At 43.1% G+C, this 17107-nt stretch overlaps 2 protein-coding genes across 5 annotated transcripts in view; one reads left to right on the top strand and one right to left on the bottom strand.

The window, feature by feature from the left end:
- The window catches only part of LOC127591319 (TOX high mobility group box family member 2-like), a 154729-nt gene extending 144450 nt beyond the window's left edge, over window positions 1–10279 (bottom strand). For 3 of the 4 annotated variants that reach the window (XM_052051361.1, XM_052051373.1, XM_052051381.1), the window contains exon 1: window positions 10014–10265. Coding sequence is in view for 1 of the 4 variants with exons in the window: in XM_052051385.1 (XP_051907345.1) it covers window positions 8258–9337; window positions 10014–10133 (1200 nt within the window). In the remaining 3 variants the exon portion in view is untranslated. Of the gene's footprint in view, window positions 1–8111; window positions 9338–10013 lie in introns of those variants that run through there. The other variant, XM_052051385.1, reaches the window with a different exon arrangement.
- An 841-nt stretch (window positions 10280–11120) lies between these two features.
- Window positions 11121–12269, top strand: LOC127591616 (whey acidic protein-like). Its single transcript, XM_052051887.1, has 4 exons — window positions 11121–11301; window positions 11410–11553; window positions 11722–11859; window positions 11960–12269. Exons 1-4 carry the CDS (start codon window positions 11205–11207, stop codon window positions 12091–12093), a joined length of 513 nt encoding a protein of 170 aa, XP_051907847.1. The 5' UTR covers window positions 11121–11204; the 3' UTR covers window positions 12094–12269.
- The last annotated feature ends 4838 nt before the right edge of the window (window positions 12270–17107 follow it).

Here is a 17107-nt window from a genome sequence, read left to right as displayed (position 1 = left end):
TTTTTGTCTACATGGTGTCATTCGTGTGCATTGCAGAACATTTCCTCTTGGTGGTTGAATGTGACAATTGAGTTCTTTCTCGACTTCTCAGAGGCTCGGTTTTGACTACGAAACGAAGTCAATATATTTTAGAAATGTGTCACTTACTGTTGAAAATGCGAAAAGTTTTGAGAGCTCACGGAAAAAGATGAGAGCGTCCACAGTCAAGCAATTCATGACGCTTGGATGGTCTCTGAGACAAACGACGGCATGTGGCTTGATAGATCTGTTAAGCACTGTCGATGTTTTATTTCCTGTATAATTAAGGTTGTCACAATTGCACAATGACTAGCATCGGGACTGTAGCTTCATTCCCCCCCCCCCCCCCCCCCCTGGAGTAAAAGTCATACATCGGCACCACAGCGACTCCTGCGGGTGAAGAGCAGGATGACAGCTTTGTGCTTCTCTGGTACTGTCTTGACTCGACTGTACTGTATTTGCAAATGTGCGCCCTGCCTTTTGGAGATCGACCTACACAAAGAGTGTAGATTTTAAAAAAATAAGACTAATGAACTCAAAGAACGAAACAATACAAACAATAATAGATTCGAAATCAAACAGTTAAGACGTGTGACTGAATTTTACTGGCAAATGTATCACGTTGACCACAGAGAAATGTACGGAAGAGGATTAGGGCCAATGAAGAAAGAAAAAATAAGGTTGGCAAGATTCTGTCTTTAATCTCAGAATTCTCACTTTAAAGTCAGAAAGTATTTTTTCTTTCTTCATTGGCCCTAAATGAGAATTCTGAGATTAAAGTCAGAATTCTCACTTTAAAGTCAGAATACTGAGATTAAAGTCTAAGATTAAATTATAAAGATTAATTATAAAGATTAAACGATAAATTATAAAGATTAAATTATAAAGATTATAAAGATTAAATTAATCAATATAATGATTAATTATAAAGATTAAAGTGAGAATCTTGCCAACCTTATTTTTTCTTTCTTCATTGGCCCTAATCCTCTTCCGTACTACGGAAGGGATCTAACTTGCTCACTTCAAAAGTATTCAATTCGTTTTCTTGCAAATTGGAAATAATTATTGAGAATGATCGTTTGAGTTGGTGCAATCGGTTTGCACGGACATGAAAATGAAAAGACCGTTTTTGGTGGAGTTCGAGCTTATTCTCTTGTGCCAGTGCAGCTTTATCCGTTCTGGATAATATGACAAGTGCTTTGTAAAATAATCTTATAGAACATTCTAATAGGAGATAGGAGGCTCGCCCCAGCAACACCATCACTTCAAGCAAATGAAATGGGGGGCGGGGGGTCGACTGCTCCTAGTGTGTAGGGTTGGCATTCTCCATAGGTCAGCTCTCTGATGGACCCCACACACTTCCCACTCTCCCACCCCTCACTCACCCTTTGGCAGATGGGAAAGGCTCCGGATAAGCAGTATGACATACCCAACCATGTCAACCCCAAACGCCAAGGTGAATCACCTTTGCAATTAATGCTGTTGCCGTAGTCACAAAAGAACACTAAATGTGTGCATGTCTGCCGTATTCCTCTTTATTTGTGTATATCGCGTGAAGGTGGAAGCATAAATGACTCGCTCCGCTTCTATTTTCTGATTTATAACACCGGTGGAGAGCATCATCACACAATCACTTCATCTTCTCTCTTTTATTACACTACATTTGTTTTCATTTTGTAACCCAAGGCCTGGCTGGCTGAATACATCACGGATCTCCCACGGGGGGGCGGCGACGAGGCCAGCCTCGCCACCACGGGAGACAATTGGATGATGGGGAGGGATTTCGGCGCATGCTTCATCATTAAAAAGCATTAGCATTATCTTGACTTTGAAAAAGATTATCGGCCGATGACCATTACTCTCTGTATTAGCGGGGTGAGTCGACATATTGGTGGGGAGGCAACGGTCAAGCTTATTGGTCATAATAGCAAAAAAACGTTTCAGTGACAAATGGAGAGGTTTCCCAATGTCAGGCTGCCAAAGGAGGAGCCTTTTTAAATAAAGTTACAAAATGAAAACATAGCAATTGTCTATCTCGCTGTCAGCTACCATTTGGGTGATTTAGATAAGACAAGTCATTTGAGACACTTTTGAAGCCCGAAGCTAGAGCGGATAACAGAATCAGCGGTTGCGATTGCTAAGGGTGGAGATGATTTGGCATTCGGGTTTAGCATGCAGAGGTCAACGGCCGGTTAATGCACAACGTAATACATGATTGAGTCAAGCAGCCCGAGGAAGGGGGGGGGGGGTGCTACGGTCAAAGGTTGGAGATCAGACTCTTTTGGGAGGGGTCACTGTGGGCACAGTAGCAGCATGAGTCACTGAATTATGCTCATTTGTCTGGTTAGTCATTCGACTTTAGAATGGATGTCTATCAACCATTCACAAGAATGATTTTTTTTTTTTTTTTAAAGACTACAATAGGAACACAAACACGCAATTCTCGGTAGCCTTCCCTGAAAGAAAAAGCCATAGTGGTCCACTGGAATAACTTGAAAGTGATTGGACTGAAACAACAAAGAGGAAAAACAAACTGGAGCTTTTGACAAGTCACAGAAACTCGCCGTTTGCAGACGTAAATATGAAGAATCCAAAAAAAAAGAGACCCTTACCTACCCTGACACACAAACGAGGCTCGGTCCTGTTCTGGGCTACTTTGCCGCATTCGCCATCACCTTTAAACAAATAACATCATCTCAAGATTGACATGGGCACTGGGACCCCAAAACAGCCAAGAACAGTTTAAGAACAACACAATGGACTATTCCAAAGATTTGTGATATAAGTCATATATTTGTGGGAGGAGCTTAAACATGCTGGCAGGAGCAGTTTGCCAAAATAGCTGTCAACAGGTGCACAAGTCTCACATGAGAGTGACAGAAATCGCCCGATTGCAGCGCTTGCCCCAAAAGGATGTGCAGCAATATATGAAGTTTAGGGTGTGATCTTTTTTTTTTTTTTTGGCCAGGCCAGTTTCATACATGCCTTATTATAAGATAAGATATCCTTTATTCGTCCCACACTGGGGAAATTTACAGCCTCCAGCAGCAAGAATGTATGTAGAAAGAAGAAAGAGAAAAAAAAAACAACAAACATCTTTCAATTAAATGCAATATGAACACAAAATGGATAAATCGCAGTACTATTTACAATTTTTCTTCACATCATTTAATTATTATTATTATTATGATTGTTATTTTTTATTCATCAGCCTGACAGCAGTCGGTAGGAACGAGCGTCGGTATCTCTCCTTCTTGCAGCGCGGGTGTAACAGTCTCTGGCTGAAGGAGCTACCAAGTGCTGTCAGGGCGGGCTGGAGGGGGTGGGAGGGACTGGCCATCATAGCTTTTAGCTTAGTTAGCATCCTTCTGTTGCCCACCTCCTCCAGAGTGTCAAGGGAGCAACCCAGGACAGAACTGGCCTTCCTGACCAGTCGCTCCTGTCTCTTTCTGTCCCGGGCTGAGATGCTGATTATTATTGTCAGTTTTAGTCAATTTGTGGGTCGAAAAACTGTTCCAGACACGAGACTTTAGCTTTACAGATACCGTGTCTGCAGTGCACGCAATTTGAGGTGTGATCGTCACATGAAGCTAACTGTGCTGTACTTTCTATGATCCATTACGCGAGTGTTTTCCACCCATATCTTCCACTTAATTGCAAGTTTCCGATCCGGATCAATAAAAAATTGAGAACTATTTCTTCCCCCCCCCTCCACTTAACAGTCTAAACTGCCCCTTCTCTACTTCATCCCCATGTGCAACGTTGACAGCCAGCCACCGAAACTGATAGCATCTACATCATTTCAAGGACATACAATATCACCCATGAGCCAAGCCTCCTTATATGAATACATAGAGGAAAGGTTTCCAGCTACACTTTTCCATAATTGAATTCCCAAGGACATGGGAGATGCTGGAGGGGGGGGGGGGGGGGGGGGGGTGGAGGGGGATAGAAAAGGTTGAAGGGAGGGAGCACAAATGATACATTCCAAAGGTTCCTGTGTGATGAGTGCACATAAGAAAACCACATACAAAGACCTCAAAACCATTAAATTATGATGTCATATTCAATCATCAGAATTGGACATAAATAATGGAAGAATCAACTATATTAAAATAAATACATGTTAAAAAAATATTTAAAAAGAAAAAAGCCCAGGCTGGCTACTGAGCTTGCAAGAAGCAGTGCAGTTCGACATCCAAATTGCTTGGCCTTTCCTCCCCTGGGGTTAATGTTACTTGTCTGCTCACTGCACTGAGCATAATAACCGAGTAGACTGAGCGTGTTTGATGGTTTGGGCGTACCTGTCAATCAATTCATATCCAGCCCGAATAGATTTGCATAGATACATTGCATCTGTGGAAGATGATGCAGATGTGTTTCAGGAAAATACGTCACTGCAGTTATCAGATACTGATCCTTTGAAACATCCATCCATCCATTTTCTAATCTGCTTATCCTCACAAGGGTGCCTTGCCACAGCCTATCCCAGCTGTGTTCGGGCGGTAGGCGGGGGACATCCTGAACTGGTCGCCAGCCAATTGCAGGGCACGTAGAGACGAACAACCATTCACACTCACACTTACACCTACTCTGATACGGGCAGTACATACAAAACTCCACACAGGAAGGCCGGAGCCGGAATCGGCACCGTGAGGCCGATTTGTGCAAACCAGTCGACCAACGTTCCAACTTCCTTTAACAAACTAGCTACGGTACTTAAAATGTGACTTTTATTCTTTTGCTCTTATTTATACGTCCCAACCCTCACCTATGGTCACGAGCTATGGGTCGTGACCGAAAGAACGAGATCCCGGATACAAGCGGCTGAAATGAGTTTTCTCCGCAGGGTGTCCGGGCTCTCCCTTAGAGATAAGGTGAGAAGCTCAGTCATCCGGGAGGGGCTCAGAGTCGAGCCGCTTCTCCTCCACATCGAGAGGAGCCAGATGAGGTGGCTTGGGCATCTGATTCGGATGCCTCCTGAGCGCCTCCCCGGTGAGGTGTTCTGGTCATGTCCCACCGGGAGGAGACCCCGAGGAAGACCCAGGACACGCTGGAGAGACTATGTCACCCAGCTTGCCTGGGAACGACTCGGGATCCCCCGGGGAGAGCTGGAAGAAGTAGCTAGGGAGAGGGAAGTCTGGGCTTCCCTGCTAAAGCTGTTGCCCCCGCGACCCGGCCCCGGATAAGCGGTAGATGATGGATGGATGGATGGATGGATGGATGCTCTTATTTGTTTGTTTCGTCACTTTGTGTTTGTTGTTACGTCGTGTGGACCTAATGTGGGCTTTTTTCAGCATTTTTTGGCCACAACATTCATCAAGGAGGAGACTTTGTGCTTGGTGGTTGCGCCTTCTCGGCATCATGGGTATATACCAGCACTGTTTTTTGCCTGGGAGGAATGTCGGCGCCATTTGACTGTCGTTTCTGGACAGTCCCGGGGCGCTTGTGTCTTGCGCCTGTTATGGTCAGCATTTTTCACAGCCCCACTTTGTTCAGCGGAGAAATCGTAGCATGATGATCCACTGGTGAAAGGACACTTTGATCCTCTCCTCTTTCATCTATAACTGCTTCAGACAACAAAGTGTATGCAGAAAATTGGCGAAGATTGCGCGACTGTCTGTGTCCTAAGTGTTTTGTTGTGTTATTTTGACTTCAAAATGGCGCCGCGTGAGTGGCTGCCTTTCCAGCAGCTCCTATATTTTGTTGTTCTACTTCTTCCCTTCATAACTTTGCCGCTGTGAATCGGGAATTTCTCCATTGCGAGACTAATAAAGGTTTTTCTTATCTTACGAAACTGAAATGAAAATAAGTGGAAAATGTATCGAAATTATGCAAGTGAACTGATATTGAAGCGGAGGCAGCCTCCAATGACTTTAAGTGGGACCTGTTCTATTGCAGGTCGGAATCATGCAATGATACGACAGCGCCCTCTACTGGTTGGCAATGAGAATATACTCATCTAAAATGGACGCTTCATTAGGTACACCCCACCATGTAATGACGTCCATTACGCTCCATTTTATCCCTCCAAGTCTTCACAAAACAATACGTATGGTATAAAAGTGTTGAGCACGTCCGTGAGGCTGCTCCGGCCGTCCCGTTTGACGTTTGCGTACTTGGGTTTCTTCCCACATTCCAAAAAATATTCTTGTCGAGTGATGGTGAATGTTGTCGACTTCAGCCCGACATATAGTGAGGACAAGCGTGACAACAAGACTTTCTGTAGAATTTTATTGATTGACTTTCTTAAGGGAACATCGACAAGATACTTCATTAAGTACACTTGAATAAATCTAATGGGGCATACATCTGTATCATTTATCTAAATAGGTTGGTTAGAATATTAAAAACAGTAGTGGAAACGATAAGATATAGACACCGCCGCTCGTTCCTACCGACTACTGTGAGGCTGCCGAATAAAAAATAAAATGTGTTATCGATATCTATGTTTATATTGCACTTAATTGAACGGTGTACATTGAAATGGTAACATTTACTTTGTGAATGCAAACACTTTGTTTTCTCTTATTTCTTCTTTCTACCCACAATCTTCCTGCTGTCGACTGTAAATGTCCCCAGTGTGGGACAAATAAAGGTTATCTTAACTTATCTTATAACCAGGTGTACAATTTTGAGGTGATTCTACTTTGTCATCAATTACGAATATGACACTGTGGTTTTAAAACTTTTTTTAAAATTAAAAAAATGTGTGCTTTTAAATTAATTTGAGCTGCGTAATCAACCCTGGTGTTAAAATGACAACACAGGAGCGAGAAACCGTGTAGCAATCACATTTGGTACAGTCACCAGAAACGCCATTTGAACAAGTACTTCAAGGGCCCGATGCCAGAGTTGAAGAAAAACCTCTGTGGGCATGCGGCTGACGCACGCACGATAAAATCATTCAACTCCTGTTTTCGGTGACGCTATTAAAGACATTGAACAAGACGTTCGAAATTACAGTTTGCAGTTGTGGGCAATGATGCACGTCGGCCTGCCACACCTTTAGATGATATTTTTAGGTTGATCTTCCTCCACAGTATACATTTTAAATAACCATCGTGCAATGGGATAGTTCAAAATAGGAGTTTGATTCATGAATGGATGACTAAAATATCCTGATTCAATCAGAATTGCTATTCAAACGGCTCCCGTCACGCTGTACACATTTTGACACCGAGCAATTGAACAGTACTCAAGGATGTTCTCGGAAAGGTGGCGGCTAACTGAGCTTATCGAGTCTCATCAACAAGTGCATCACCTCGGAATTGGCATACATAAATAAATAACCGGGCGGCCCGGTAGTCCAGTGGTTAGCACGTCGGCTTCACAGTGCAGAGGTACCGGGTTCGATTCCAGCTCCGGCCTCCCTGTGTGGAGTTTGCATGTTCTCCCCGGGCCTGCGTGGTTTTTCTCCGGGTGCTCCGGTTTCCTCCCACATTCCAAAAACATGCGTGGCAGGCTGATTGAACACTCTAAATTGTCCCTAGGTGTGAGTGTGAGCGTGGATGGTTGTTCGTCTTTGTGTGCCCTGTGATTGGCTGGCAACCAATTCAGGGTGTCCCCCGCCTACTGTCCGGAGACAGCTGGGATAGGCTCCAGCACCCCCGCGACCCTAGTGAGGATCAAGCGGCTCGGAAGATGAATGAATGAATGAAATAAATAACCAAACGCATCCTGTGAATTTTGACATTGAGTTAGTTCCTTGCTAGAAGAAAAGCATGTTGTGAAAAAACAACCCAAGCACTGAACAGCTGGACATTTCAGATTTTAAAGTTCAACCCTGGTCCAAATAAGTTCCATTGGTAAGGGTAGAGTGCATTTTAGGTCAGTCCCCAAATTTCACGCGAAAGCCGTTTAACATCTTTCGATTTTTGTGAGCAGTCTGTGCATCCTGTGATGCTTTGGCGACGGGCCCAGCAAGTAGTAGCAACTGCTGTCAGGCTGATGAATAAAAAATAACAATCATAATAATAATAATAATAATAATAATTAAATGATGTGAAGGAAAATTGTAAATAGTACTGCGATTTATCCATTTGTGTTCATATTGTATTTAATTGAAAGATGTTTGTTGTTTTTTTTTCTTTTTACATACATTCTTGCTGCTGGAGGCTGTAAATTTCCCCAGTGTGGGACGAATAAAGGATATCTTCTCTTATCTTATCTTATCTTAGTGATCCTTCAAGAGAGGCGCTGGTTTATGCGGCATGTAAAATGGATGGATGGACGACATTCACTGATTGTCCCCGCTAAAGTACCGCAGCAATGCGGTTCTAATACCAGGCCCTTGTGCGGTACAGTCCATAGGTGAAGTCTGACCAGGTGGACTTTCACGCTGCGCCTCCTGGAAATCGTCACCGTGTTCTTCACAAATGTTATGCAGTACACAGCAGGCAATAGCCATTTCCCTGGCGAGCTCCACTTTGCAGTCCAGTTTCTTCGTGAGGCATCTCCATCGACCTTTCAATCTCCCGAGTGCTGCTTCTAAAACGGACCTTGCACGGTTCAGTCGGGAGTTGTAGGCGACTTGTTCCGGAGTCAGGTCTTCCGTGTCGCGGAAGGGTGTCATGAGCCACTCCTGCGCGGGGTACGATGGGCCACCGATGAGGTAATGGCCAACATCACGGCCCGAGATGTCGACTTTGTTTTGACCCAACAATTGCCCGTCGCTTAGAAGCTCCCGCAACGGTGACCGCTGTAGCACTGCGGCGTCACACGCACTCCCCGGAGAGTCAACACATATGTCCCAAAAGTGTCCTTTTCCATCCACAACCGCTTGGAGAATGACAGAGTATCCGCCTTTCTGATTTCTGTATTGTTGGGGGTTCTCATTCGGAATCGCTACGAGAATGTGGCAAGCACCGAGTACACCCACACATTGTGGTGCTCCCCAAGTGTCGTGAAACAAAGTGGACAGCTCCACCAATTGGTCAGCGTCGGGGCATCTGATGTGGATGGGAAGGAGTAGCTTAGTGACCGCGACGCAGAAGTCTCGCACACACAAGTACACGGTGCTCAGGCCCACCCCAAAGAGACGGCTAATGGTCTTGTAGCCACCGCCGTTGGCGAGCTTCCAAACGGCAATGGCGACTCTCTTTTCAAAAGGGATCGAGGGACGGAAATTTGTGTCCCTTCTCCCCATGGCATGTTTCACCCGACTGCAGATGTACTCAAAGGTCTTCCTGGATAAATGGAAATTCTGCTGGAACTGCGAAGGGCTGAAATCCGGAACAACGTGGTCCCACCAGTGCCGAGAACGCGGGCGCATCCACACGGAAGGTGGCGCTCGCCTTGATATGAGCCACAACAGCACCTGTAAATTTGAGTTGACCCAAGATAAACAATAACTGCAGCTGTAATAAAGTGATTCTGAGACACCGTTAAGAAGACATTGTCCATCCCGCTTGATGATAAAATAACAGATTAAGTTCCATTTATTATTGTTTTGTTTCTTTACCAACTGCCAAAGCAGTTAAACGAGCTGGAATAATGTTCATGTGGGTAAACTCTAACGTAAGCATTGATTTACAACCTTATTATTAGAATAACGCTAAAATTGTATAATTAATTAGTATCCAAATAAAATGTAACGTGACTTCATCGTAAAGTATTTATTCTGAAATGTTTATTTAGCACGTTTAAGGTTCCTGAGTATTTTTGGGGGGGAAACAGCAACATTATAAATTGACAAATTAAATACAATTCTGCATGTTGCAAAAAGTATCCCAATAATGGTTGAGCTGGACAAATCAAATGATAAGATGGTTCATTACTTCCCTTTTTTGAAGTATTGACCCCTCGAAAAATCATATTCATTGTTCACTTTTAAAACAAAGATGGGGCCTGATTTATCCGCAAAATTCAATCGAACGCACGCGTTAACAAGCTGTGGACTGACGAATCACGGGGACATAACGAAGATTTGAGACTTGGAGCGAGATCGGGAAAATAGGTCGCAGTGTTCATCATAACAATACTTTTAAAGTTACCTTCTTCCTGTTACGTAATCTCTGTTGATGCATGTCACGGAGAAACTGAAGGAGTCGATGACGGATTCCAATATAAACTCGCAAAGTCAGAAGCAATATTTGCACATATTCCTTATCCATCGCGATTGTGTTTCTTCTTTCTCCAGGGATAGTTGGCAACCAGGGTCCGTGCGCATTACCGCCACCTGAAGTTAATATTTCTGCTTTCGTGTTCTCGTTTCCTATTGGGGAGGGAAGTTCCTATTTGGACACGTGACGTGTTTCGCACAGACGCGGAAATGTATACGATGATAACCCCTTAGACACCATATTGGACGTGTATAAGTTGCCATATTGCGTGTGTAAAAATGGAACATTCGACAAAGATGCATCCTTAATTTCTTGGAGGCAAAACAAATGTTTTACAGTCATTTTGTGAGATTGTATGAGTTTAAGACATCACAATATTTTACGAAGACAATTTGCTTACTTTATGACTCGACAATTCTTGTTTACTCTCAAATTTAGTTTGGAGCCGACCTGAGTGACGTCACGCACATTGTTATGATCCAGTGGAGAAAGGATATCGAGTCTCTCTTTATCGGTAACTGCTTCAAAGTGTATGCAGGAATAGTTATCAAGTCAGTTGTTATTGTCAAATATGCTCTGTGTGAAACATAAAGCACAAATGAAATAACTTTTCTCTCTCAACCACAGTGCAAACATGATTATATTGTGCGTGTTTTATGTTACGTTGTATTGTTTGCGCTATTTTATGTTAAATGCTCTGTAAAGTGCTTTGATAGAGCTGCAGCTCTTGAGAAAGCGCTATTTAAATATTTCTCATTTAATACTATGGAAAAATCGTGAATACGATTTCTTTAGTGGTTGCTATAACTAATTTGGTGCAAATAACTCAATAAAACGATTAATCGGGATCTGGATTTAGATCTGACCAACCAATCGATCCCGAAAAGGATTACTGTTTATCTTAAACGGGACATGTAGGAAGATCTTAAATCTGATTGCTACGGAGCCACACATACATAGTTAATGATTTCATGAGGAAAAAAATAGCTCTTAGAACATATTCGGATCTAATGTGATTGTATCGTACAGGCACAGGGACCCAGCATCCTCTTCCAGGGCGACCCCAGTCTGAAAGTCGTGTTTGTCCTAACTGGGGGAAAACGAGCACATTCTTGTCGAAGTATGGATAAGTTCACAGTTTGTACGTTGGTTATAGCGCTCGGTGCATTTGTGCAGTTTGAGGTTGTTTTTACTCAGAATTCCCGAAACAATTTGACAGGTAAGACCTTTATCATTTTCTTAGCCATTTTCAAAACAACTCTCTCGAGTTGACTCGTCTAATTCTGGATTTTTTTGGGGGTTTTTTTTTTCTTCTCCTCCCCATCAGAGATTCTCCCGAAAGCGGGCCGATGCCCGCGTCTTCTGCAAGTGGTGCCATCACGCAAGGGCTGCGCGCGTGATCAAGACTGCCCTGAGAACCACAAGTGTTGCGTCTTTGACTGTGGAGCCTCCTGCGTCCCTCCTTCTTTCAGTACGATTTTCCCATCGTGGAAGTTTATCACACTTCAGTGCTACTCTGCAACACACCCTCCCGTACATTTGATTTAATATGGCGCTTTCACAGCAACTGTAGCTGTTACAACGCGGGGTTGACAGAACATTTCATGAAAACCTGCTCATTTTGGGTTCTGATTTTCAGATAAGCCAGGAGTGTGTCCGCGTCGAAAGTGGGGCTTTGGGCAGTGTGCCGAGTTTTGCTCTGACGACAGTGACTGTCCCAATGAGGAGAAATGCTGCTCCAACGGATGCGGACACGAGTGCACGGTACCTTACAAAGGTTAGCTTAATAGTTTTGAGTGCCTCCGTGGTCGCCATTAATCCGTTGGGTACTTTTTTTGCTTTGTAACCGTGCATTCTTTTGTCTTTTGCTATGTCAGTGAAGCCGGGCCGTTGCGCTCTGCCCCAAGGAACTCCCATGTGTGCAGAGTACTGCTACCATGATGGTCAATGTCCAGAGGAGCAGAAATGCTGCAGGACAACCTGCGGTCATGCATGCAGTAAGCCCTGCTGAGTTGACGACAATCAACTTCATGACAAAAATACAGAAGGAGAAAGGAGAGTGTTTTTTTTTTTAAATAAACATTTTCCTTCAACGGTGGTTACGGGGTGTACATCGGAAGTATTCAGATCATACAAATTTTTAGCTCAAATCATTTCCTGTCTTGCTATTTAAAATAAATAAATAAATGGGAAGTGTGTTGCACGATTACTTCCCGAAGTATGCCATCAATGAAAACATTCATTCATTCATTCATCTTCCGTACCGCTTGATCCTCACGAGGGTCGCGGGGGGTGCTGGAGCCTATCCCAGCTGTCTCCGGGCAGTAGGCGGGGGACACCCTGAATCGGTTGCCAGCCAATCGCAGGGCACACAGAGACGAACAACCATCCGCGCTCACACTCCCACCTAGGGACAATTTAGAGTGTTCAATTAGCCTGCCACGCATGTTTTTGGAATGTGGGAGGAAACCGGAGCACCCGGAGAAAACCCACGCAGACCCGGGGAGAACATGCAAACTCCACACAGGTAGGTCGGAGCTGGAATCGAACCCGGTACCTCTGCACCGTGAAGCCGATGTGCTAACCACTGGACTACCGGGCCGCCGGAAGTATTCAGATCATACAAATTTTTAGCTCAAATCATTTCCTGTCTTGCTATTTAAAATAAATAAATAAATGAGAAGTGTGTTGCACGATTACTTCCCGAAGTATGCCATCAATGAAAACATGTTTACCGGAATGTAGCAACACTCCAACATGACAGGATCTACTTTACACATTGGACCAACCCATCTCATAACATCTTCAACACGGCTATATCTGCTTTTCATCCATAATACGGGCACATCAGCATATTAATCATACAGCTATCTGAAGCCTGCTCTTTATGAAACACTTGAAGAGGAAACCATTTGCAGCTGATCTCCCCTGCAACTCCCTTCTACATGGTGACCTCTTGTGTTTGTCTGCCCCATTGGAATTTGCTTGTACAGTCCAATCCAGTCCAGAAATGAGGGCAGTCAGAGAGAAGTAATCCAATTCCAACATTGAATCACTCTTTCAAAATGTGACCCTCTTTTCCTCAGCTCATCATAAAAAATGGTCAACTGATCACTGTAAAAGTATTTTGCCTCTCACAGAGGGAACACAATAATAAAGAGATTTGCGGAGGGGGTGGGGGCGGGGGAGGGGTTCTGTCTAACATCTGGCAAACTAAGAACTTTGTGGTGTGGTCACAGTACGCGAGCCAACATTTTGGATGTGCAATCAACCTGGAAGATGCATTACCGTAATTCAAATACCAAGTGGGTAAAAAAAAAATAGAAGCAGTCCACTGACAAAACAAGTGTTTTGTTTTTCATTTTAATGTAATGTTGTTTTGAAACACTTCTGACACTCAATCGGTGTGAGTGTCAATTTTAATAGGATCGTCGGAGATAGGCACTCAGAAATAACGACAAGACACTTCTGGCTACCAACAGTAGGCACTTTATTGGTCCCACGCAGAAATGATAACACAGTTCAAACAAGTTGTATGAAGCTAAAGATGATATACTCTTACCGTATGCCATTAGGGTGGAGAGCCAACACCCTCAGCAGAGTGAGCTTCAATACGAGCTGGGCGTCCGTACGCTACCCGCAGCAGACTCTGCTAAAGGAGCATCGCTTCCCTCCTTTTATCCTCTAAAGTGTGTGCATCGGGAGGGGTGAGTGGCAATTCTCACCTCCCCCTACGCCACACTGTTTGTTGTGTAACCAAGTGGCATTCCACGAGAACATCTTGCCTTGTTCCCTCTTTTGCAAACAAGTTTCGACAATTCAGGAACATAGCAAAGCAAACTATGAAGTCGCTGTGGCAAGCAAGTTATGCAGCGAGTTCAAGAGTTTATCTCACTTGCAATCATTCCAAAGCCGAGTTCAAGAGTTTATCTCACTTGCAATCATTCCAAAGCGAGTTCAAGAGTTTATCTCTGAGAAGATATACGTTGATTAAAGAAAACATCACAAAATATCTTAATATACCAAATGTAAAGATGAATTTGAAAAAAAAAAACAGAATAAGATTACAGCAGTGAAAATACTGTAATGTTTTGGTTGACCTTATGTATACACAGGACATCCACTTCATTAAGTACAACAGAAGTACATTAAAAAAAATAATGAAGCTGACTTGACTTGGCATATACACAATCTTTTAGTGTACCGTTTCTTTTATGCGTAAGAATGACTTGACTTGGCATATACACAATCTTTTAGTGTACAGTTTTATTTAATGCGTAAGACGTCTCACGATTGATGCTGCCGCAGATGTCATATGGGTACTCAATGTTTATTTATTAAAACAAGAAGAGGGAAAAAAGTTCCATCAGAAAGCACATTTGGTGCAAAACTTGCCAAGAAATCACACAAGTGACTCAACTGTGGGAACCCCCTGATGGGATGAGACAAAAGTTACAGCAACTGAATAAAATGTTAAAGTGTTGTGCATGTTTTGAGAAAAGTGCAGCTGATGAGTTGCAGCCCTCAAACGATTGCCGCCGTCTTCTTGTCAGGGTGTCGCGCCATCAATGGGCAGTCATAGTCAGTACATTGCATGTAGCACGACTGGCCAAATAAAGGCTCAATACATATCACCATAAGTGCAAAAAGTAAAAGAGAGCTTGATTGGTATAGAGTCCCAGTCGCCGGTATTGCTTTTCACAAATGCATACTAAACAGCAGTGCAAACAAAATGGCCACTGCAAATAAATAAAGCATCAGTCATTTTGCCAAGGCAAACAAATTCCGTTGTGTCGCACTAATACACATTGACACGAAGTGAATTGACACCAATCAATCCACTCGTGCAGTGATTTCCAACGTCTGGACCACTTTCACTTAATTGTTCCAGAAATTATTGATTTATTAAGAACAATGTGGTGTTTTTGTCTGGTGACCCGCTGAACAATTACAATGCTCTTCCACTAGATGGCAGGAAGTGCAATTCACACGTGAACCGACTTGTTGCCATTCACACAACAGAAAAAAAAACTTTGTGCGCAACTCAGCCAGCCCAGATGAATTTCACATTGAAAAAAAATACATTTGTAAATACGCGGAGACACGATCATCATTTATTTTTTGTGACATTTGGTCTGATCGTGTGCAGTGACGTTATTCACGTTGTTTTATCACAGGTATGTGTGAAGCAATTATGTTTTGAAAGTGCATCTTTCAACATACACGCAAAGGTTGAACGTTTTCAACCATAATGTAGTACTGTATATACCAACTAAATCCTATTGCATATGTAGTAGTGCTTAGCTTTTAAAGTACAGAGCTATTCTTTTTCATGACCAACTGCCATAGCTGTTAAAACAACTAGAATAATGTTCATGAGTGAAAACTCGAACATAGATATTGATTTACAACCCAATTAAGAGCAATGCTACAATTAAATTATTGTTCAAATAAAATTAACTCGATTTAATTGTAAAGGATTTATTCGGCAATATTTTCGGCACACGTTAACCGGCTGTGGACTGAGAGGATTTACTGGGACGTAACGAAGAATTGAGACTTCGAGAGAGACCGGGGAAATCGGTCGGCGTTAATCATAACAATAATTTCAAAGTTACCTTCTTCCTGTTACGTAATCTCATGTCACGGAGAAATTGAAGAAGTCGATGGCGGGTTCCAACGTAGCTCGCAAAGTCGGAAGCAATATTTTCACATCTTCCTTCTCCATTGCTGTTGTGTTTCTTCTTATTTCAAGAATAGTTTGCAATCGGCGCGCGTGCGTATTACCGCCACATTAAGTTATTTCTGTTTTCGAGTTCTTGTTCCCTGTTGGGAGGAGTTCCTGTTTGGACACGTGACGTGTTTCGCACAGACACAGGGCTGTCCAACCCGAAAACTCGAAGATAACCCGTTAGACACCATATTGGACGTTGATGAGTCGCCATATTGTGTGTGTAAATGTGACAAAGACGCATCGTTGATTTCCGTCTAGGAGACGAAACAACTCTAACAGCAATTTGGTGCATTGTTAAGAGTCAGACGAAACACTGAGTTGTAATTGTACCTGGCAATAATTATAATCACAATGTTTTTTGAAGACAATTTGCTCACTTTGACTCAATAATTCATGCTCAAATTTAGTTTGTAGCAGACCTGTGTGACGTCATGTAAACTGTTGTCATGAGGTCTCTGGTCCACTGGAGAATAAAGACCGAGTCTCTCCTCTTTTATAACCGCTTCACACAAGGTGTATGCAGGAATAGTTACAATTCTACTGGCTTTTTATGTTATGGTGTAGTTTTTTATGTGAAATGTTCTGGAAAGCCCCGTTACAGCTGCAGCTGTTGAGAAAGTGCACTTGGTGTTGACTGGTTAGCATGTTGGCCTCACAGTGCAGAGGTGCAGGGTTCGATTCCTGCTCTTGCCTTCCTCTGTAGAGTTTGCATCTTCTCCCTCTGCCTTTTCCTTCCATATTCCAAAAACATGCATGGCAGGTTAATCAATGGAACATTCTAAATTGTCCCTCGGTGTGAGTTTGACCGCGGATGGTTGTTCGTTTATGGGTGCCCGGTGATTGGCTGGCAACCAGTTCAAGGTGTCCCCCGCCTACTGCCCCAAGACAGCTGGGATAGGCTCCAGCACCCACCGCGACCCTGGTGAGGATTAAGCGGATTGGAAAATGGATGGATGGATAATCCAATGAAAACATTGCAAATCAGTTTTCTTTCATGGTTGGTATAACTAACTTGATATAAATCACTAAATAACACAATTAATCAAGAGCTGGATTTAGATCTGACAGTTACAAAGACACGTAACATGCTGGAAAATATGTATTTCAATGATAAACTCTCTGCTATCCTAAAAATAAGCAAACATCCGACAAATCGCGGAGTATTTACAAGTGTCCGTGAGACGAACCACTCAATACCGATAAAGATTGCAGTTTATCTTCAACAGGACATGTAGGATGATACCAAATCTGATTAGTACAGGGGCCAAAAATAATGTGTGATTTCACAAGA

Source organism: Hippocampus zosterae, chromosome 2, assembly GCF_025434085.1.
Source record: "Hippocampus zosterae strain Florida chromosome 2, ASM2543408v3, whole genome shotgun sequence".
Lineage (NCBI taxonomy): Eukaryota > Metazoa > Chordata > Actinopteri > Syngnathiformes > Syngnathidae > Hippocampus > Hippocampus zosterae.
Note: the sequence above shows the minus strand (reverse complement) of the source record. Positions and strands in the feature narration are given on the sequence as shown.

Coding starts and splice junctions, on each gene's coding strand:
- LOC127591616 (XM_052051887.1), top strand. CDS start 11,205: ATGGATAAGTTCACAGTTTGTACGTTGGTTATAGCGCTCGGTGCATTT. Junction 11,302..11,409: donor TTCCCGAAACAATTTGACAG/GTAAGACCTTTA, acceptor CCTCCCCATCAG/AGATTCTCCCGAAAGCGGGC. Junction 11,554..11,721: donor CTGCGTCCCTCCTTCTTTCA/GTACGATTTTCC, acceptor TCTGATTTTCAG/ATAAGCCAGGAGTGTGTCCG.